At 39.9% G+C, this 24,057-nt stretch overlaps 1 protein-coding gene across 9 annotated transcripts in view; it reads left to right on the plus strand.

Moving 5' to 3' along the window:
* Positions 1-242: 242 nt before the first annotated feature.
* Positions 243-24,057, plus strand: part of KCNC2 (potassium voltage-gated channel subfamily C member 2) — a 100,990-nt gene continuing 77,175 nt past the window's right edge. For all 9 annotated transcript variants that reach the window (XR_009274756.1, XM_058805190.1, XM_058805183.1 and 6 more), the window contains exons 1-2: positions 243-459; positions 1,128-1,885. Coding sequence is in view for 8 of the 9 variants with exons in the window: in XM_058805190.1 (XP_058661173.1) it covers positions 1,253-1,885 (633 nt within the window). In the remaining variant the exon portion in view is untranslated. The remainder of the gene's footprint in view (positions 460-1,127; positions 1,886-24,057) is intronic.

Raw genomic sequence — 24,057 nt, forward strand, 5'->3', positions numbered from 1 at the left:
CAGGAGCGGAGGTGGTGCCTTTTGGGAAATATGCAGCGTTTGTGTTCGCCGTCGCCTCCGTGCGCCCCCCCGGCGGGCAGTGCGGGACCGGAGGGGTGTGTAGGGCCGGCTCGGCCGCCCTGCCCCCGCCCCGGGGCGGAGCTGCGGCCCCAAATGAGGTGCGATTTCACCTTTGGGCTCGTCTTCCCGGAGCGCCACTGGAATCACGGCCGTCCCGGTCCCCGCTCATGGCTCTGCGCTCCGCCGGTGGTCCCCGCTGCCAGCCCCGACGTGGAACGGCCGCATGCCCCCTGTAAAATGCGGGGAGCGGGATCTCCGCGCGGGCAGCGGGAGCCGCTGTTACGCCTGTCGGAGTTGAGCACGGAGGGAGGTGAAACAGCCACCTGAACGCGGAGAAACACCCGAACCCACAACAAGTAGTCTCGCCTGGCAGAAGCCGCTGTCGCTGCTCCGGCAAAGGTAGCGGCGGGGCGGCGGGAGGAGCGCGGGGCTGGCGGGGAGCGGGAGGCTGATCCCACCTGCCCTTCCCCGAGATGCGCGCTCGCCTTCGTGATTTGTCTGAGAAAGTAGCGAGCCGAGCTCCACACAGATAGCTTTTCCCAGAGTATGCCTGCTGCCTGCGCTGGTGGGGTGTTCTGTATTTCTTCCCAAAAAGCAGCCCTTTCCTCCCTCCCACGGTGGGGGTGGGGAGGAAGAGAAAAATATCTAAGCCTTCTTTTTTCCCCCTGGTTAAGCTGTTAGGACAATAAAAGATAGATGCCCATTAAATAATTAACCGTACACTTTCTGTTCCATCAGCTCGGTTCACACAGCCCCGCGAGGGAGAAGGGGGTGGGGACGGTGGCGGATCCATAGGCGGTCGAAGCAGCGGCAGTGCCATTTCGGTAGCCTGCTTCCAGGGGAAGCGGGAGGCAGCCCGGAGCTGTGCCCGGAGCGGGCAGGCGGCACAGCCCTTCGCGGCAGAGCGAGCGGAGCTGGCCGGCGGTGGGTGCCGGGCCGGGCCGGGAGGGCTCTCCCGGAGTGCGGGTCCGCGGGAGGGGTCTGGGACAGGCCGTGACCGCGGGGAACGGTCCTCCTGCGGTGGTGCTTGTGGGGCTTCTCCTCGATTTCTTCTGTTTGCGTTTAAGGCAGAGGCTCGTTCCCCGCGGACCTGCCGGCGACCGGCTGCCCCCCGCCCAGCGACCGGCGCGCCCCCCTCCCGATCCGCGCCGCCGCCTCCCGCGCTCTCCCCAGTCATGTCCCACCCGGAGCGATGGGGAAGCTCGAGGACAACGAGAGGGTGATCCTCAACGTGGGGGGCACGCGGCACGAGACCTACCGCAGCACCCTGAAGACCCTGCCGGGGACCCGCCTGGCCCTGCTCGCCTGCGAGTCCCAGAGCGAGTCCCCGGGCGGCGAGGAGCCGCCGCCGCCCCCCAACCCGCCGCTGCCTCCGGCGGGCGGCTGCCCGGAGCCCGGCAGCGGCTGCAGCCCCCGGGGCAGCGGCGGCGCCAGCGAGTTTTTCTTCGACCGGCACCCGGGGGTCTTCGCCTATGTGCTCAACTACTACCGTACCGGCAAGCTGCACTGCCCCGCCGACGTCTGCGGGCCGCTCTTCGAGGAGGAGCTGGCCTTCTGGGGCATCGACGAGACCGACGTGGAGCCCTGCTGCTGGATGACCTACCGTCAGCACCGCGACGCCGAGGAGGCCCTCGACATCTTCGAGGCACCCGACCTGCTGACGGGCGAGCCGCCCCCCGACGGCGACGACGACGACTTGGCCGCCAAGAGACTGGGCATCGAGGACGTGGGGGCGGCCGCCGAAGGCAAGGGCGGGCGCTGGCGGCGGCTGCAGCCCCGCGTGTGGGCGCTCTTCGAGGACCCCTACTCGTCCCGCGCCGCCAGGGTAAGCGCCGCCGGCCGGCGCTCCCAGCGGGCGCTGGGGAGGCCGCGGGGCTGCTGGGGCCCCCGAGCGGGAGCCGGCATGGCGGGGAGGCTGCCCCTCTCCGGGCGTGACTGCAGAAGGGATGCTTTGGTGGGCCGCTGCAAGGGGGACATCGGCCCGCGTGGGGTGGTGATGCTTGAACCCGGTACAGCTGCAGGCAATGTCAGGCAGCACGGGGCTCCCGCTGTGCCAGCATCCTTCCCATGGGAGTGTGTGGGGCTGAGGAGGGAGCTGTGCCCCGAGAAGCCTGCAGGGGAGCCCAGAGTCACCCCCTGGCCTGTGTGGGGTGTGGAGGGGGTGACTCACTCACTGGTGGACCTGTTTGTGTGTGGGTGTGAGCAGGAGCAGCCCCAAGGCATCCTCATCCTCCCTGAGCGCCTGCGTGAACGTGCCTTTGGGGCCGGGGCAGTGGCCTGAGGTCTCGGGTTTGGGGTCAGGTGGTGACAGTGACACCGGAGAGCGACCTCAGTCCGTTCTGAGCTTTGCTCTGTCTGCACTGGTAGGTGATCCTGGTTCAACAAAGCAAATGTGACAGGGGGTCACCCTGGCTCTTCCTCCATTGATTTCTCAGGGTGACCCTGACTGGCTCAGTGACTGAGGGACTGGGGAGAAGAGAGTAAGTGATCATACTGACTTTCTTCTACTTAGATAGGGGTTTTAGTTTTATGCTCACTACTTCATACTTCGATGAGTTGGATTTTAGTTCTGTCTTTTCATTGCAGTTGTCAGGGGTGATGAGGGTTTGCTTTCTAACTCAGGGCTTTGTAGCAAACAAATGGTTGTAATTCCTTTGAGAGAAATATGCAGTGGTGTCTCTAATTTAACCAGAACAGCAACCACCAGCAAATCCTCTCTCCAATACAAGACAAAGGACTTGTAACAGGAAATGCTTGATTATAAAATGGCAATAAGTATTTTGTGGCGTATTTATCAGGATTTCCATGAAGTATTCAGAGCTAAACCTCATTTTGCAGAAAGTGTAGTTATGGTGGGTGTAATCTCCTAATCAGTTCCACTTATGCTGCTGGCAGTCTCATAGATGTGCACTTAAGTTTGTGGTTTAGTGATTTCTGGAATTGTACCCCATGGCATGATGCAGTTTCTGCCCGCTCACCCTATGAGCTTATTGAGGTAAGTTAAACTGAAAGTAAAGGTCCTCACACTTACTATTGTCACTTACAGAGTGCCAACGTTGTTTATGTTTTTGAAGGTTGCGTACCAGTATGTTTTCCCTCAACAGCTGGCTCCAGTTGATTCTTAAAGTATGTTTTTAATAAAGAATGGGTTCTGAAAAAAAGTTACCAGAAGTGTCTATCTTTGCTCCTAAGTGCATACCCACATCTCAGCTGTCGGGATCCTAAAGAAAACATAGCTGTCACTTACCTGACAGACTGTAGTGTGAGCAGTGATTGCCCTGCAGGTTTTCTTTCACCTACTGTCTTGTGGAAAGTTGCTGACAGTGTCAAAACTGCAGCTTTTATGACAGAGAATCTTCCTGCTCAACTTTTCTGGAGAACTGAGGAGTACGGAGTAAGTGTTAAATGGAAGATACCAGGAGAAGTAGGAAGGTAGGCATGCTGTTGTGCCTTGGAGTTGAAGTTGGCTTTTCAGTCAGGAGCTATAGGCACTTGCTTTCCAAATTTTCCATCTGTACTAGGTCATCCTGAGCCATTAGTGGCTTGGGTGAAGATATTTCAAGTTTACAAAATGAAAACTGTAATTAATACTATAGTAGGAAATTGCAGCACTGCAATATTAATCTCTTCGAAGACAAGAGTATTTACCTTTTTATAACTTAACTGGTTTTAAAGATTTTATTGTGATTTCAAACCCAGGCAGCCAGAATAAGGCAGTGTCAGAGCCATAATAACAGCGCGTCTAAGTCTATAATTTCATTTTCTGAAGATCTACACTTGATCTTTCAGGTAGGGAGATAATTTCGAGAATTTCTGGTGAGTTTTAAAGCATTAAAGTGAATTTGTACTTAAGGACTCGCATGCACTTAGTAAGCACTCTTGAGCACAGTAATTTAAGGTGATGGTAACCTTAGTTTGGAATGAGACATTATGTTTTTCCACACCTGAAACGAGAGCCCTTCTTTTCCCAGTATTCTGGCAAATACACTCTTGTTTTATGTCAGCTGAGATGATGACTAACTCTGAAAACATTTGAGTGAAATCCTGGGCTTACTGAAATCAAGACAAAACTCTGTGAACATCAGTCTTTGCCTCACAGTGTTAGTTACTGACTCATACACCGCTGAGATTATGGTGGGGCTGCTTAGTGGTAAACTTTCCTAAGAACTGTGATAATTATTTTCTTTTAGCATTACTGATTTAGGTTCACTAGTGTCTTTTTTTGGGAATTATGATGCTGATAAAAATAGGATATTTTCTGTTAATGAAATGGTACTTAATATTTGTGATTTTCTTTATTTGAAACTGTGATCTCTAAAAATAGAAATTTATAGAAATTCAAATATAAGTTGCCATGGTAACCTCTTTGGGGATAGTGCACGCACAAGATTATTCTAGCAAGACCATCCAGTGATGTTATATAAATAGTGGAACTAGTTTGTTGACAAGAAGGTTTAGTTTAGTCGAGATTCTAAAAAAATTCAACTTTTAGTGCATGCAGTTTGGTAGTCAGATAGTGACATCTACTAAACATGGGGTTTGTAAATATGAAATACAATCCATGTATATATGATTGCTTTGAAACCTGCAACACTTCCCTTTGTTTCCCAAGTTTAGCAGTTAGGTCTGAATATTATTTCCATTCTCATATTATCGTTTTGGATTTCACAGACCGTGAAATGAAATTAGAGTGCAGCCGTACTCCTTTCACTCCACACATAATGGAACGATCATTCACAAAAGGCTGTTTGACACAATGTTGTTAATATAGATGTGGAAATCTACTGGCATAAGGTGCTCTCACAGGAGGAGGAGTGCTGGGTGACTGAATCTTTGTGTGTTGGTTTAAACCTGTCTGAAACAGACAGGTTTATCTGACTAAAACCTGTGCACTGTTTTGTTGGTTAATATCTGTAAGTGATTTTGGTGTCCAGTGGCTCCTAGGTGCCAGGCACTTGTTTGCTTTAGTAAAGTGCAAAGAAACATCTAAGTAGTTTGTAAGAAAGCACAAGAGGCAATATTAAGTGCTGAGTTCAAAAAGTGTCTGCAGGTGTCCAGCGGGGACTGGAATGCCAGTGCTCATCTCAAATATCATATTTCAAAGTAATTACCTCTAAAGCCTTTTTACTTTTGAATAATAGCTGTAAAATGATGCTATTTAAAGATGTAATTAGTATTTGTCATTGATTTTTCCTAAGAATTATAGATTACTCCTGTACTGGGTGCAGGAATGCAAAAATGGCCCTGAAATGCACCAGGTCTGTAGCTATATATCCTTAATGTTTTGGGAAGACTGTGAATCTCTTAGTGGATGAGGGGCCAGTGGGGTGGTTAAGCAGTTTGGGAGTCAGCATGGCCCAGGGCACTTGAGCTGGCACTGCTGTTTGCAGCAGCTGAAGGCAGCTTACACAGCCCCTTTGATATGGTTTTTATCTCTAGGAAAGATCATCATTACTTGGTGTACAAGGAAATACAAATCCTAATTAGCAAGTATTTGTCAAGTTTGCTGTAAGTAAAATATTCACTGCAATGCAAATAAACCCACAATAGTCTTGCAGTCTAGGCATCAAGATATATCTTGAAAGTGTTCTTAAAGATACTGATGCTGCTTCATAGTGACATGGGGAGCTGTATTTGAGCAGTGGGTGGTATTTTTGGAGGGAAAAAATACCACCCCCTCTACTGCTTTATATGATATATAGTTGTCAGAGATTCCTTTCAGTGACCCATTGCATCTCCACCAGCTTTGGACATTTGGTGAGGTGAAGAATCAGCTGAAATGAGTGGAGTGGGAGAGGGGAAAATGTGGTTTTATAGATTCCCTCGAGGCTAAAGATACAGAAATTATGTTGGAGAACATTCTTAACAAAGATAACTTAGGTCTTTATGTGGTGGCTTGCTTATGTTTTCTCCAGGTACCTAGATACCTGTTTTGATACCTGTCAAGAAAGCCTTGATTTAGGAAGCCTGTCATGTACTATGGTGAATGATTGAAGTGAGTTATATTTTTAGGGCTTTGCCTGTTCTGATGAAAGACAGGTTTTATTTTTGGTGGAAATAACACTGCTGCATCAGTCTGAAATACTGTGAATGGAGTGGTGGAGGTACATTGATCTCAGAATATATGTTTGTAGATTAATAGTGAATAGCAAAGGTTTGCTATCTTAACTGATAGGAAGCCCTTTAATACATAAATGGAAATCTTTACTCTGTCTTTTATTCAATGAGGAAAGCAGGTATATTTTAGATTTTACCATTCAATTATTAGTTAGGCAGATATCTGTCTAATAATGGCTCAAGGGAATTAGTTAAGGTTGACACCTCAAAGAGTGTATTCCTTTTGTTGGTAATGAAAACACTGGATTTATTTACATGTGAGAAAATATTCAATTACATTAAATTAGTGAGAAATAGTCATTCTGCTTGAAGCATTTATGCTATGGGAGCTGTCTTTTTTAAAGACACATCTAGATATGTTCCTAATGACAAAAATCATACTGCATTAGTGTTACAGATATTCATACACTCTGTAGCTTCATGCATACAATGCCTGCCCAAATCACATTGTAAGTAATTTTTATTAATTTACTTCTGGCATGCTGGCTTTTAAAATTTTGACTGGAAATTTAAGCTTAATACATGATGTATAATCAACAAGCTTGATCTGCCCTAAGTGTAAATGGTTTCTGATGGTACTGACATCAGAGAGGTAAAATCAGCAAGATTTCTGCCTTCCTAACTTGTGCCTCTTCCTCTACAGCTGTTCTGCCTGATGCTGCTAGTGTTTCCATGGAAACAAGCCAGCTCTTCTCTTCCTCTTCCCATTGAAAACAGCCTTCTCACTGTCACTTATTCATCTGGGAAACGGATTTTGTCATGGCTCTGACATAAATGACACAGAGATGATCTGTCCTATCATTTCAGAAATAGATGCTATTAGATATGTGCATACAGCCAGATTGTCCTTCAGTGACTCTAAAATAATTTGGTTAATGGACTCAGGTTGAATTTGCTTTGGTGTAACTGGGAGTGGAAATCAGCTAATTAGACATAGCCCAATATAGTAACGGTGTGAGAAATATTTTAAATTGAGAAATCTGGCAGACAATGTTCTCTTATTTAATGTAGTTATTATAGATAGTAGTATTTGTCATGTTTGTTTACAGTGATAAAATTCTCAAATGCTTTACTTGGAGGATGAGAATTTATTCTCAAACTGATTAAGATGGTGGTGGGAGGAATAGCTCACAACTTGGGATGAATATTGTATAGGTTTCAGTGCTACTGTCAGATGAGGAATCAGTTATCATGCACATCATGTGATGCAGTCAGAATATGAAATAAGTGATGCAAGAAAACTGGTATCTTCAAGGTCCTTTTAAGGTGTTTGGTACTTAGTCCAAAGTAAATATACCAATCAATACCCTGTGAAGAAAACAGCATTTTTGCTTGATTTGGAAAATTTGTGTTAAGTCATAATTGAAAAAGTTCAGAACTGAGACAACTTCCATATCCTTGATTAATATCCTTCACTGTAGGGACTTTAATATACTATAAGAGAAGTATGTAGAAAATTTGCCTATCCTTCTCTCCCTCAGTGATCATTGGCAGAATATTATTCTTTTCCTATGAAGGTGTCTTGCAACTGGGGTAGAAGAATAAGAGAAGAGGAAAGGCTCCCTCTGTAAATTTTTAATGTTTTAGTAATCTGTTATAAAAGTGGTGTCCAGTAGTTTTAAGATGGAAGAAACAAGTTCTTCTCATGATCAAGTGCTGTTTCAGCACTGTTCATTTCTCCAGAGATGGTTCCTGCTTGTCCTGTGATTCAGATTCGTGGCTCGTCTTAGGGAAGGAAAGTTTCCTTCAGCCATGACTGGAAAGAGAGGGTTTATGCTCTTTATATTTAGCATCCAATGGAGGTAGTGTGGTCCCTTTTAATTTTAAACTTATCTTGAGACCTCACTTCTGTCAGCATGGTTTACGTAAACTTACTGATTCAGTGTAAAAATTTGTGGGGATTTCTGCAGAGTTTCAGTGGTGGATTTTTTTTTTTTTAATTGTGAGTAAATTAGTTCGGCAAATTAAATATGGGTATAGTAATTTAGAATATCAAGCTATCAGCTGTCAGTCTACTTAGTGTATTTCTTATAGTTATACAGTTCCTTTACATACTCTCGTTCTTTCACAAGTGCACACTTTTCCAGTATAAATCACTAATTACACAGGAATAAAAATTTTATTTTAAAGAAATGTTAAGCAAGACTATTCAATGATTTTATGTGGAGAGGAAATAGGGGAACTATGTCCACTCTTACGTGTGATCTTGCTTCCAAAGAGCCTTCTCCCTGACGTGAGGGCTGAAACACCAGGATATTTCACACGTCAGAAATAATTTATTCTGGTGAACAAAATATTCAGTTGGGGTAATGTGCAAGGACATAGTGGTATAAATTTAGCTTGGTGATATTTATCAACGTGATCAAAGGGATTCAAGTTGTACTGATGACCTGGTACATTTTTTCCCTGTAGTGGTATACATGTGTATATGTTGATACAACTAAATGGTAATTTTGTCAGATGCTGTAGAAATAGCTGTAGAGAATGAGCATGAATCACACGTTTTTGGGGTTTTTTTTGTTTTGTTTTACTAATTTGTTTAATTAACATCTTTGTTGGTACTTTATGATGACTAAAGCAGTTTGGAAAGAAAAACTCCACTTCCATCTGTTAATCGGAAGTGTTAAAAATAGAATGCCATCTAATCACATGAAATACAATGTCTTGTGATTTGTCATTTGCTTTACAGATTTCCTGGCTGAAGTGGTGGCTTGAAGCTTAAAAATCAAATCATCTAATTATGTATTATAGTAGTGTGTTGTTATTCCCCCTGCTGCTTTTAAGTCGAAAATTCTGAGGTGTTGCTGTGGTTTTGGTCTTTTTACCAGTAGGTTAATTATTACAGTAATGTGATAATTCAGTTCTTTCTTGTTACAGACAGCCTTTTGTAGTTTCTTAGTGTTTCTAGGTGAAACTTAGATATTGGTTCTTTGATATATTCCAGCAAAAGGCTGTAAACAGGGAAAAGTCTCTTAGCCCAATGCAAAATAGTGTGGTAGAGTTCATTAATATGCATGATGTATGACACTCAATATGATCTAAGCTTGTTTCTGAAAAAAAGTGTAGTTTTAAATAAGTATAGTTTAAAGTGTTTACATTTTCATTAGTGTATAGCATAGAGAATTACATTTTTCCACTCTGCCTAGTCTTTATAAAAGGGTAAATATCCCTTGAAGGTTGTGCATTTGGCTTGGATAATTTTTAGAGTACTAAAGATATAGTAGATATATAGCAGTAAACTTCTTTTTAATTCTTATCCTAAGATAAATAATTCTTCTTTGGCAATGACTTTGACCCTGCTACAATGCTTGTTTTGATAAAAGCACAAGGCTGTTCCAACATTAGGGATCTGGTAGTACCTGGGATTTTAGAGCAACAGAAATCAAATGCTGAAACTCAGTTAATGGCAGAGAAAATTGCATTGGAGAAGATGAAATGTAGTGGAGTTGAGAGAGGGGGCTGTGGAACAGTGCTGTGACGTGCTGGGTACATGTTGTTGCCATAGTGCAGAGCACAGGCTGAGCCCCTGAGAGGTTTGCAAGGGGAACGTGTTGGTGCCTGCTGCAGCCCTGGGCGAGAGTTTAACCATCCCCAGCAGCACCCTGCTGCTGCTGCTGCTGCTGGGCACTCTTGAGGGGTGTCACATTCCTGTTGGCCTAAGTAATTTCTCAGATTGTGGATATTCACAGAATATATTAGGCTTTTGTATGCTGTGAACTAAAAGATTGAGGATAATCAAGTATGTAGTAGTTAATATTTTATATAAAGCCTGTGCAGTAGCAAAACTTTAATGTACAGGAAAATGTAAAAATGTTTTTGAAGTATACAAATGTCTTACTATAAATTTTCTTTAGTTCTTAGATAATATCAAAGGAGATGTCCTCAATAGTCCTTATTTTTACATAGGTATTTAAAAATTCTCTGAACTTTTCAAGTGAGCAATAGTCTTTATTGGCAGTTGGTAATCCTACTAATATGAATGGCAATTATGTTTAATAATTGGTTTCAGGAGTATCTTCATTTTCCCAGGATTAAGTGCTAAAAGCTGGAAGAGGTAATTTTGATATTTTTTATTAGTAGCATCAAAAGTGTTACACAGGTCTTTTTTGTGATAGGAATTTTTCAGTATTCTAACTTTAATCCAGATATGGTTTGGAGAAGAGCCTTATTTGTCCTCCTGGTTTCTGGTCTCATTTGAAAAATAAATTTTCTTGCATTTGCAGTTCTAGATCTGACACCTACTGTCAGATTTTCATTTGAATTTTAGAATGTAATTGATGCACAAGCACCTCTGAATTTCACCTTGAACATTCTTCTCCTGGTCTGAAAAATTAATTTAAAAAATGGTAAATAACTCAGTTGGGATGGAGTTATGCCTTTCTATAGCTTTCTGAGAAGAGAAAGTGGAGAAGGAGGTGCTGATCTCCTGATATTCAGTAACAGGATGTTGGAATGATGCAAAGCTGTGTCAGAAGTTTAGGCTGGACACTAGGAACCGTTTCTTTACCGAGGGGGTAGTCTCACCCACTGGAAAGGGCTTCCTAGAGAGGTGGTCAATGTCCCAAGCCTGTCAGCATTACAGAGGAATTTGGGCAGTGCCTTTAAAACCATGCTTTAACTGTGGATTCAGCTGTGAAATGGTCAAGCAGTTGGATTAGATGTTTGTTGTAGGACCCTTCCAACTGAAAGAATCTATCCTATTCTAAAGAAGTAAGTTCTGGTTTTCCAACCTTACCTTCTTTCCCTTACAATGGAAAATCAAGTGCTTTTATCTAGTAATGATAGTGTTTCATATTTTCATAGTTTAAAAACAAAAGTGTATATAGTAAAAGACATATAATAAATGACATCAACTTTTTTTTAGGGTAAAAATCAAACAGGGTAGGATTTCAGTGTAGGTATTCAACATCAGCTTTGCTGTATAACTCATTATCTCTTCATTATATGGTAATACTGTATGTTAAATTGATTTAAATTCTTAAGGCATCTTAACCCTTTGCCCAGTGAATTTTATTGCTGGCTGTATTAGAGATGGTTTGAATCTAGTTCAAATTTGACAATTGAGACTCTTGACAGCAAGACAGAGTTATTTTCCTGATTGCCTAGGTGATGTACCTATGCAGCTTGGAGAAGAAATGGCTGTGGTTGTCATTTGTCTCCAAAACAGGCATGTGAAACTAATAGTGCAGTGACCTGTGAATGGTCAATGAAACTGGTTTGATGCATTGCAGCTACAAGGTCTCCTTGGTTAGTCATTGCATTTTTAAAATTGGTGCTTTGATGGCAGAAAAAATGAAATGGGAGGAATTAAAAATGAAAATAAATATTTAATAACAGGGAAAATTGTGTCTTGGGAAAAAAAAGAGCTGCTACGGACTGAAGCAAAGTGTTTTCATTGTCTTGGTTTGTCAAATATAGCCAGCCAAACCTTAAAACTGGCAAAGATATTTATTTCAGGTTGCATGTGTGTTTCTTTTGACTGTGTTCAATGATTTCTTTTGACTATGTTCACTGTTTTAAGGATGGAAGATGCAGAGTTTTTGTGAACTGCAGGTTTATCTACTTAAACTTCTTGCTTCAATTGCCATTTCTCTTATGGCAGTTGTGAGATGGGAGCTTTGATCTTTCTGTCTTTTCAAAATTACTTCCCTAATGACTCGATTATGACATTTTTGAAACAGCTATGGTAAGTAGGTAGAGTCTGCACCTCCATTCAGGAGCTGTGACAGCAGTGAGTGTCTCTTAGAACTATCATTGAAGGCTCTCAGAATTGGTTCTTACTTGCTTCTTCACTCTTCAGCTGCACTGCATTGCATTCAGCATCTTGCACTGTCACCGAGCCAATGACTAGCTATTCTAGTACTTCTGAGTCAGTGTCCTTTCCAATGCTTTTATATTAAAATTTACCATTTTGCTATGGCTTGAAGTGCAATGATAGCTGTAGATACCTATCAACTTTAGTAGCTGTGTTAGGAGTTTTTCTTTGAAAGTGTGATAGCTTGTCTCACTTACTGAAATGAAAACTCTGCAAAATTCCAATGACTTTGTATTCTCAACAATTGAAAGACATTTAAATTTAGTATTTGGTAGCAGAAATGTACCCATTAGTTTCTAGAGAAGTGAAGATGTAGTTTATGTTGGGTTTGTATTTCATTAGAGCAACCTCTCTTGCAATGCAGTCCTGACAGATGTGTGAGATGAAGGCATTACTCTTTGAAAAGATATCTGCTTTCTTCAAATATCAAGAGCTAATTTTCAAAAAAGTGAAGAAATATTAAAATCTGATTTTGTACTGCTGCTGTTTGTATGCTCCTTGAAAATAAGGATCAGGAGGTGCCTGTTAGTAATTATAATGAACAAACTTTGCAAATCTTATTTTGTTTGTTTACTGGCAAAGCAATTTTAAAATAATAAGGTAATTGTTACAGTTTCCTAATCACAATATATGAGTAATATGTTGCCTCCAGAAACCCAAGCCTTGTCTGTGGTTGGGAAAGTCTTTGAAAAAGTGGAGGCTAAAGGAAAGTGTGTGACCTAAATTTTTCATTGCAATTCTACTGTTCAGACAAGTAGTGTGACAATTGTGTGCACTGAAGAAATGTGAAAATGTGGTGAAATGCAAGTGTCAGACAGGAGGGAGAATGTTTGGGATCCTAGTGCTTTCAGACTTCAGGTGATCTTATCCATATATATACAAATGTGAATGCAAGTATTTTCTGTGTGTGTATAGATGTATGTACATGCACAGGCGCACACATACGTTTATAAACAAATACATAGGTGTTTCTAACCTGTAATTATGATAGTCAGTAAGATTTTCTTTTAAATTTTTTTTATTTTCTAACTTGTCCTTGAAGATTTTAATGAAGGCTGCATCCTCTATTTTATTATTTATTCAATGTTCTTGCTTTTACATGTTTAATTCAGTTCCTGGCTGTAAGTTTGAGTGGAGTTTTGTGGACTGTATGAGTATCTTGCTTTTTTAGGCTATGATGAGTCAATCTTACTAGATATGCATCTGTATTACAATATTGGCATACAGTAATTAATCATGTTTGATAACAGGAGTAGTGTTCCATTTGTTATAAATGTTATCTCACTGAATGTGGGAGAAACCTGAAGGAGTTACATAACTTAAGACATCTTATTTTCTGTGAACTGCTATCTCATTGGTGACTCTCAGGGCTCAAAAAAGTTATTCTTGTTTGTTAAAACGTACGTTCATTATGATATTTTATAAGACATTTTAAGAAAGTCATGTCTCCCAGTGATGCAGCTTTCCCTCCTTCAGCTTTAGTAGGGGGATATAAAATAAATAAAATCAGATTTGACAGTCATTTACATCAGGTCATGTTGATAACACACACAGTGATTTTTCATCTTTGAAGAATTACAGCTGGTTTTATTATTGATCTTTTTTTTCACTTAGTTCTTTTTTTTGAAAGGAATAGTGGATCAGTTCAAGTTAAGTTCATACATCTCTGCTTCTTGTGAGGATTATTGACTAATGAGAAGCATAAAACTACAAAACTGACATTTAAGCAGAAGATGCAGAATGTCATAATACAGTGAAAGCTGGGAATGCTGTCGGGATTATGTGACAATGAACTCATTTGGTCAGGCTTGGAGGCACATTGCGATTGAAGAGGGATTGGGAACTAAAGTGCTAGCAGGGAGTTCTGGAAATCCAGGTTTATGTCTCCTGAGTTTCACCCTTGACTGGAAACTGAGAAGATACAACCACTCTCTTACCTTACAAAAAAAAAAAAACAAAAAAACAAACAAAAAAAACCAACAAAACCCAATTAGTGCTCAAATAACAGTTTCTAAAAAAGAAGGATTTGAATTTTTGTTTGTGACTGTAAAATATAGTGCAATGAGAGCTAAGGTAATTTTCAAAGAAGGTTGGGGTTGTTCGCTGGTTTCTGTGCCTGAAAATGTAAGTGTACGTAATCATTTAACAGTCCCTTTTTTCCTTCTTTCTTTCTGTTGTTATTTTTTTCATTCAGTGGCTCTGTGGTAGAAGCAACGTGTGACTGTGTAGCAATTTGAATGTATGCAGTAATGAGTATGAGAGGAAATCCTCAATGTATTGATAATAGTGTTTGCAGAGCAGAGTTGGAGGATGTAGGTGTACTCAGAGAAGAAGGCTTATATCTTACACCTGAGGGATACAGAAAAAACCCAAACATTCTGACTTCCATAAGAAAACAGTGACAATTTTGAGGCAAAGTCTACATGGAAAAAAGCTCTTCAGTCATGTTAGTAGTAGTTGCTTTGTTGGATGTAAACACAAGGAGACTGAATTAAAATCATGGAAGAGCAGAAAAGACCTTTAAAATCATGAGTTAAGGAGGAGGTTGGTACATACTGGTCTGCCATGATTTTTCTTCCACAATTTTAGTAAATAAAAGTTTGCAGAATTTGATACTGTTCACTGAATGTCTGCAAAGACCTTTGGTATTCAGCCTGTGCAGTGAGATTCTAGCACAACATAATGTAAAGTCTCAAAGTGAAAAATGTTGTTCAGTCTTTACAGTTGGCTCTGCTGTCAATTTGATCTGCAGTTTATTAGAATGATGAATATGTTGAATGAACTCATGTTGATTGTTGATTGTGTTCTGTAGCTGCTTTCTAGGGGATGTATTTCATCGGGCTTTAAAAAAAAAAAAGGGTAAGATTCCAAGGGCATTGTCAGTGTCATCAGTACTTACAGTAGCACCTAATTTTGTATTTTAGGAGCATTTGTATTAGTGACTGAAAGCTAGTTGCTATTCTTTGCTGCATTTTAATAGGTTAATAGTTTGTACTTAATTATATAGATCAACATTGGTTAAGCTTACAGCACTGTTATAATTGAGTTACTGTAAATTTTAGTATAAGAGTTTTTCAACAGAATTTAATCCTTAATTCTGAAATAAGACCCATCTTTGTATCCTGCTTTTCATGTATAAGAGCTGTAGCTGTAAGTTTTCTCCATAGAGATGGATTAATTTGTCCTATATATGGTGAATGCATTTTTATGAGCAAGATGTGTAATATGTTGCTTAACAGTTTATTGTAAAACAATGCCAAACATTTTGCTTATTGATCAGAAATGTGAAACATTATCTAATGTGAAAGCCATGAAGAGGAAGAGCATTGCCATCAAAATTGAAGTGGTGTTTTGAAGATTCCTGGGGGCACTTATACTTTGATATTTTATTTCTCTTTTCCCTCACAAGGGGAAACTATACTGAGTTACTATATCAGGAAATACATTTTAAGGAAGCTCTACTGAGTTATTACAGGAAATTCATTAATGGTTTAACTGTGATGTTTTCTGCTGGGGAGCAACGAAGCAAAACAAAACTAACATTGAGTTATGTCTGGCCAAGATTTGAGGATGTGCTGAAAGCATGTGACAGTATTGGCTGAATGAATTCCAGGAGACGGCAGTTGGCAAGCCCTGAGTCTGCTATGATCGTGGACAGGCAAGCAATTTCTTCATTCAGTTGATTGCTTTGGAACAAACAAGATGCAGGATAAACAAGTGAGCCCAGTGTTTTGTTCTACCTGAAATGATGGCTGCCTATACTTTTGACAGAGAATGGCTGTATTGTGGGGGTTTCTTCTGGGGCTTTTGAGGTTTGAAAACTCTTTTCTAGTGTGTTGTTAATAGCTGTGTAATACAGGGCTGGATTTCAGCATTGATGCCCAGTACAGAGTAATGCCAAAACTTAAACCAACATACAACATTTTACACTTAGAAATCAATGCACATTCCCAGTCAGTAAACCAGCTGTAAAGTATTTGTCAAGAAAAAATTTATGGCGCTATAACTTCATGTCTGTCACATGCACTTTCTATTTTGTTCATATACTGTGCTGATGTTGTGTGTTGTTCTGAATTTGGCAAAGCTGTTCTGAACCAGGAGTTTAAGGACAGATCTGGTTTCATGTTCATTGTGTATCTTAAAAATCCCCAAACCTTCCATAATAGGAGTTTAATGTGAAAAAATAGTTCTGTGTATTTCTAGTTGTCGTTGCAAATTTCTGGCATGAGTGACTAGTTTGACCCTGAAAAAGCTACGAGCTGGTAGCCACGATAATAATTTGTAGTGCGTTTTAAACTGAGGTTGCCACTAGTTGTTAAGAAATCTCTCTTTCACTCCTCTGATACTTATTAGAGTGAAAACCCTAATGGATGGATCTTCAAGGCTTACCTAGGTAAATACTCACCTTGCTTTTTGTGAAGAGTGGAGTTAATAGTACTGTTCTGTTGAGTCAAGCTTTTTGTGCTTAAAAGAAGTACACTGCTTCCTGCATTAGCCTGGCAATCTCTGGGTCAGGAAAGGATTTCCTAGAGTGTGCAGGGAATACTGGACAAAGTGAGCATTGTCCAATTGGTAAATTAAACATGCTAGAGGATGGAAGTGTGCCTATAAATAGGAAACCAATGTGCAAAAAATACATAAAGATCTGGAGGAGACATAATCTTAGAGGAGAAATCTAATTGGGGAATACCGAAGAAAAGTGATGCATTTGAAATGGCAGTTAAATAAAAAGAAAGGTCAAGAGTGAGAAAAGGAAAGGCCTGTTGGAGAGTGGTGTTTTGTTTGAAGACTATAAATTAAGTATAGCTCCAGAAACTAGGAACTGGTGATGCCCTGAAATGTAGGTTGTGTTGGTTATAGTTGCTTCTGGATTTGTTTTATTCTGCTGCCTAGGGAAGAAATAATTTTGTAGGGTGAAATATTTGCATTTATCACAATCCTTGGGAATTCTTCAGCTGATTAAAGTATTGGCAGGGGAAGAGAAAGGAGGAGGGCAGGGAGAAGCCTCAGTGTCCATTTGTACAAAGCTACAGTCTTAGGTTTTATTAAACAGTTGTTTTTTTACTTTTGAAAAGCAATATATTAAATCTTTGCATTTACCATGTATCTCTCTGAAAATATATCTGAATGGCAAAACTTCTGTGCACCACTGTAATGGGATCCTGTACGTGCATTTGCTTTTTATTTTCTGGAGAGTCCATAGCTCACAATCCTGATGCTGTGCTTAACAGCTCTCTATTAAACATGGTACCTGTTGTGCAGTATCTGTCACTTTTTAGATAAGACATTTTGAAGTTAAATATATAACATATGTAGCATTGAGGTCTGACTATATTAGATAAACTATGTAAGTGTGTACCTGTATGTAGCCACATTAAGAATACTGTTTAAGTGGTGAATTTCAAGAAATTGGAACATTGAGTTATTTTTTATTTCAGTTCAAAGGAAAGTAAAAAATAGGTCATGTAGGAAGAAGAGAGGCTAATAAGATAAATGTTTAATATTTGAACTTCAGGAAAACCACTAAGTGGCATAGAGTTTTATTTTTAATTTCAAACTCATTAGTTTTTACAAAATGGCCTTGAATAAAATTATCCTAAAGGGATTGTCTTATACATTCTGAGCTGATATACTCAAATGAAGGCTTTTTCTACATCTCACAACCTATTTTAGGGCTCTTGTTGAAAGAACATTGATAGTAAGAATGATGATTCTATTTTTTGTGGCACTAATCCATAGCAGAAGCAGTTCACTCTGAAATTCCCCTTGAAAATAAATTAAGACTCCTACAGGCAAGCAAAGGACTTCCAGCTCCAGATCACTAAGAAGCATGACTTCTTTACACAATATCAGAATTAGAGGGGCATGCCAAGTGAACAGTGAAGCAAACTGCCTCTTCTGTGTTGCTCTGAGTATAAAAAGACATTAAAAATCATAAACACTGTATAGAAAAAAATTCTTACTGCCACATTTTAAGTTTACAAAAAAAAAAAAAAAAGGACTCTCTAGGATACATTTTTATAATTTTTATTTTTTGGTTTAGGAGACTTAAGTGTCCATTCAGTTAAGATGAAGAGCAGTAAAAATCAAAAATGTAGCTTGGAGATTTGTAGTACCCCTTTTCCTGAATTATAAGTGATGGCGATTAAAGTGTCAGACAGTCTTGGTAATCTGCTTTGTCTGCATTCATAATCAGACTACTTCATGAAAATTTGAATTATTTTGGAAAAAACAGGAAGAAGGGGAACAACCAAATGTTTGAAAGCTGGTATGTGTGAATGATGATTTTATGACACCTTTTGTCAGAGGTTTGCTTTAGAATGCCTTACTGATAATTCTGTGGAAATGACAATTCTGCCCAGATGTGCAGAGTCAGAGACAGTTCTACTTCTCCACTAAATTTAGATTTTACTTAATTTTTTTTTAATTAATGCATATGAATCATCATGATTATATTTCATGAATTTGTTACATTTTGGAACAAACTAATTTTCTTCAAGCTGTTTTCTACTTTTTCTAATTCACTTATTTTTCTGCTTGGTTTTTTCAGTTTTTTCCCCTCCCTGTTATTTGAGGACTCTCTAAATTTAGGTAACCTTTTGCTCCTCTGGAGGAAGATTCATCAGCAAGGCTTCTTCCTGTAAGTGTGGGTTTTATATCTGTAGAGCAGTGGTGTATCTCATGAGTTCAGATATCTGATCCTGTAATACAGAATAAATGGGCAAAGTCCATACCCCATTCTTTTTCCATTTTATTGAGTATTGTTAAAAAAAGCCATAAATCTCTGCAGATAGGCTCACTGTTAAGTATAATGAACAATATTATTTTCTTTTCAAACACAGACTTAACAATCTTAAAACTGCAGAGAGGACTGCATCAAGTTTTTAATTCTCTCTGCAGATCTTTTATGTCCCTGTTACAGAATCCTCTACACAAAGTCTCCCTGAAAAGCTCTCAGATGTTGTGGTATATAATTTCTCAGTTGCATGGCCTGGAGGTGTAATTCAGTGCATCTAATATTAGGAATCTAAGTTCCCCATCTTTGTGATGATTTGAGGTACAGGCCTAGATGATTGAAAATAGCTGAGAGAGATGCATTCATTTGGACACAGTAAACTCTTTTGAGTGTTTTAAATATAATCCTGCTATATGTGTGACTGAAATGGGCAATTGAGCTCTCTGCTTCACTGGACTGCATTTGTTTTCCCATAGGCTCTACTAGTGTGAACTAAACAATGTGCAAAGTGAAAATTGCATTTGTGGCCTAAATGTAGAATTGGCACTGATCTAACTAAATTGTAGCTAAAGCTGATTTGCCTAAATCCATGTAGCAAGCTTCTATGACTATGCTTCAATCAGTTAAAGAGTGCCCAGTACTCATTCAACTTAGTTTGGCTTCCAAACCCATTTTCCCATACTTAACAGAGTGTACTGCAGGCTGTCTCTGATGTAAATAAGTTAGTTTGCAAATCAGTTTAGCTAAACTGGAGAAATTTCTCAGTGATTTCTGTAAAGGTCACTTGCAGTATTAAAGTGTTCTGACCCTTGTAAGAAATTCTAGAAAGCCACTGTTGCCTGCCTTGAACTATCAGTGTTGGTTCTGACTGCCTGAGATACAGACATGTCACCAGAAATGGTTTTCTTGAAGTTGGAGTATCTGAGTGAAATCAGGTTGAACTGACTCTTAGCTACTTCTGAGATACTTATTGCTTGTGTTTTGTACTTTTATTTTTCCAGCCCTTGCCATAGCCTCTTCCAGCTGTAGATTCCATGTACGTGCAGACTGATGTTGCCATATGTCTTCACATATTTGGCTTGTGTGTGTTTTGGATTGCACAGCATGAATCCTTGTAGGGAGAGTAATGAGTTCATAATGCAATTCACCGTCAAGTTTGTGACCTCATCAAAGTCTAGCATATTTTAGAGAGCTTGGATGTTCTTTTTTCAAGTCAGTAAAATCATCTTTATTCCATTCTTGCATATCTTCTTAATGTGGAGGAACTGTGACAGCTGCCAGCATGCTTTATTGCAATTTATAACATCACATAACCACCAATTGGTTTTTTTTTCACTCTTTGCATTCGTGCTGAATTCTGTCCTTGTTTGCCATGCCCTCCAAATGCCCAATAGAGCCATTGAATTATCTTGGGATGTGCTTTGGCTGCATGACCCCTGTTGGGGCAGACCTCTTAATCTACTGCTTTAATATTAGTGATTTCCATTCCCCTTGGCACACCCTGCATTCTGCATTTCCAAGCCAGGGAGCAGAGGCTGGGATGGCTGCATCATATGGGAGGATTTATATGAGGCTGGGATTTGTTCAGAATCAGCAGAGAAATTCCTGTAGTAAGTAGCAGGCTTGTGTTTTTGTGGTGGCTGGCAGCCAGGAGGATCACAGGGTGAGGGTCAATTTTCCTGAGGGGCAGTGAGAGCAGTACTGAGAGGGCTGCCATGGACAGCTGCCAAGGTAGACCTGTGGAAGTCCATGGCTTTGTTTTTCAGGCCTTTTTTGGTGACAGAGTAAGAGACAGACCAAAACACCAGCAACCATAAAAACTGTTTTTCTACATGAAGAAATAGCAGTCACAGTCAAAATGGACGACAGCACGTTTTGATTCTAAAGGGTATGTAAATAGTCTCTGTTCAAAGGGAAAGTAAAGCAGGGGCTCAGCAGGAAGCCTGGGAAGAGGCTGCAGTAGGCTCAACAGTGCTGAAGTGATGTTCAAGTGGAAGGCACAATGTGCTTATGCAACATCATGGTAGCTCAGTTTAGTTTCTTTTTATTTTATGAAGCTGGAATAATTCCCTAACTGTAAATTCTAGTTCTGCTGTTTCAATTTTTGGTACAAGAAACTATTGGGTAACTTTTTGATAGAGTAAACTATATTTTTGCCTATTGCCCTCTTCTTCATTAACTGTCTCCTTTGCAATGCTGTGTATTCCTGTTCATTTTGAGGAAATAAATGTGGCCCTCTGTGTTGAGTGGACTAGTAGGTTATACAATTGTAGCTTTTATATAATTTTCTGTGTCTTTCTCCCTGGGAAGCAGAAACACCAAGATCTTCAGAAGATCTTTTTGTTGTTGTAGGTAATGGACACGTACTTGTGGCTCTTGTGTATACTTACAATATATAGCCTTTAAATGTAGAAATTGCAGTAAAAGATACCTATTAAAATTGTACAGTTAGCACCCTGAATTAGGGTGCAGTATTAGTGAATTAGTGTTTAGCAGTAACACCATCCTATGTGTGTATTTAAGACACAAGATTGTAGTGCTGGGGATACTGTTCACTTAGACTATGAGGGCTGTTACTGCCTCTACAGTTTGTTCACCATACTCCATTGCATGATAAAGACATATTGGTAGGTAGTTACTAGTTTTTCATGTCCTTACATTTCCTTGAAAACTTTGCAATGGATTCAGTATGTGGTGTGAAAAGCAATGATCCCAGTGTGGACTTGGATTTGCTTTCATTTGGGAATACTGTGTTATTTTGTGTTAAAAGGGTTTCCCTTTCATTAGATTATATCTATTCTTTTTTTGTGGGAAGTGAAAATATTCTTGTAACTTTCAAAGCCATTGAGTAGATGAAAGGAACAGATTCAGTGATTAAATGAAGAACAAGGTGGTGCTGTAAAGATGACCTTGATTTTCTCATTATACATATTAAGCTGCCTTCTCAACACTGCTGTGGGCATCAGAATGATTTGTGTCCATCCCAGCTGACTTTTTGTTGGGGTTTACTAGTGTTCACACTGGTCTGCATGGACAGTTTGCTGCGTAGTGTTCAGCAGTGTCAGAGCAGAGTACAAATGCAGACTTTCTGCCAAAGACAGAGAGCTGCCCTCCAAATACTGCCAGAATAAATAAACAATCATGGAAAAACTGCTTCTGAAGAACTCAGCTCCCTATTGCAGCTTTGTTTTTCCAGAAGCTGGAAGCCAACACTTATTGTTTTAACTGCAGTTAATGACTTCACCCATTTCAGAGAAGACTGTCTCCTAGTTTTCTAGAAAGAGATTGCTTGTCTACATGTCATTGTAAATGCCAGAAATATGAAAAAAAACCCCTTGATTTAAATTTTAAAGCAACAGTTCTTGCCAGTGGGACCCTAACCTGGTCATGCAATGTGTGGCTGCTCATCATCACTTCAGCATCTTTTGTTTCCTATTTATATTATAGTTTCCAGCAAATAAGATGAATTGTGAGAACCAGGTTTGCTGCTTTACTGGATGGATGGTGGATGCTTATGTGGTACATTAACCTCATACTGATGTATTTCTTTAATTGTTTGTTCCCAAGTAAAGTAAAAATTATTACATTTTTAAATGTTTATGCTTACTGTAAGATCTGACCTAGAGAAATTGCTGTTTCATGATTTTGACCTGAGGACATACAAAATTCCAAGGTTTGGCTATTGCAGAGCTTATGTTTAATTCTGGGTCCAAAGTAATATTTTGTTTCAGGAGTCAGGCAGGGTAAACATTAATGTCAAGAGGCATGAACTATCTCATTTGCTTCAGTGATGCTGAAGCCCTGATAAGCATCAACATAATTAACCCTTTAACTGATTAACACATTAAAAGAAAAAAATCTTATTTTTCTAGTTATATAATCTTATAAAAAATGTAAGTCCATTAACTTCAAAAGATTGTAACTTAAGGACTTAGATTAAAACTAAATACTCAGATAGACTGATATCATAAAGAATAATGCATTCATTAATTAAATTGTGAAATTCTAGTATTATGAAGACAACACTACAGAACCTATGTGGCTTTTGTGTTGTGCTTTACAAAGTTTTGTTGTTTTTCTGTAAAACAGAATTGTCTTAGTATGCACAAAAACTGTATCTTGAATTGAACAGCTGTATAAATATTTCCTGATGACTTCCTTTCAACAGTAGGTGACAGACAAAAAAAAAAAAACCAATAAAACAACAAACCAAGACAAGAATAAAAAATACCTGTTTATATTACCCTGAGCTGTAAAAACACCACAGTATTCCCCTCTCCTGAGATTACACAAAGCTCTGTCCCTTGAGCTTTGCCTGTGCATTAGTGCTCTCTTCCTTCTGGTGAACCCCTTCTGGGTGGCTCTTCAGGGCCAGCAGCAAAGTTCCACCTCACAAGGACTTGGTGGCTGTCACCCAGGAACAGGAGTAGTTTGGTGATGCTGCTTTTCTTCCCAGGGCGTTTGTGTCATTGGGTGGGCCAGGCTCGTTGCATCTTCTGCATAAATCATTTGATCATTGCCTAAATTCCTGTTGAATATCTTTTCATCATAGCTTTTCCAGTGCCCATACCAAGGAGAGCAAAATTGGATTTAACTGGAGCTGGAAAGATTTAGTATCGGTTTAGTTTCATTTTAGTTCAGTGCTTTAGTCTAGGCAGAACAGATTCTAATGATACTGAGCTGAAGCCATAAGTAGGAAAGATCAAGACTTTGCTCCTGTCTCCTTGCATCTTTCCACATTCTGTGGAGTTGCCAACATACTTTAGGATTTAAAGTTCAAATTGCAGTTCTGTAGCCAGACAGTTATAGAATAAATAAATAATTGTTTTGGATAAGAAAATCCATGTTTCATTCCCATCCACGCTTGTTTCATGTTTAGTTCTTAATTGCAAGAGTATTTTGTCAGAGTTTTAAAAATGGTAGAAACTGTTAATAATTAGGAGATTATATATTTCTAGTCACAGAAATCTGAGAAATGTGCATTTGCATGGTATATGGAATAAGAGAGTGGTCTCAAATTATAGGTTAGGGTTTTGTGTTGTCTTGATTAATTTTTTTTAAAGCATTCTTGTCGATCTGTATAGCTGCTAAAACCACAAAGTGACAAAAGCAGCTCCCTGTGACTCCTGTGAGAGAATTGTTGTGAGCTAAGAGAATTATGGAGTCAGAATGGAGACTCAAGTTATTTGTGTTCATGTTTAAATAACTGTGTAAAAAGAGTGGTGTTGAAGAGAGCAATAGCTCACCAGGACGAGTTGGCTGGGAGGTTGGAACATTTTTGCTCTGCAGTCTCTATGGGCAGTCATGAATTCCTGCTCCTGGGTTTCTA

This window comes from Ammospiza caudacuta, chromosome 5, assembly GCF_027887145.1.
Source record: "Ammospiza caudacuta isolate bAmmCau1 chromosome 5, bAmmCau1.pri, whole genome shotgun sequence".
Lineage (NCBI taxonomy): Eukaryota > Metazoa > Chordata > Aves > Passeriformes > Passerellidae > Ammospiza > Ammospiza caudacuta.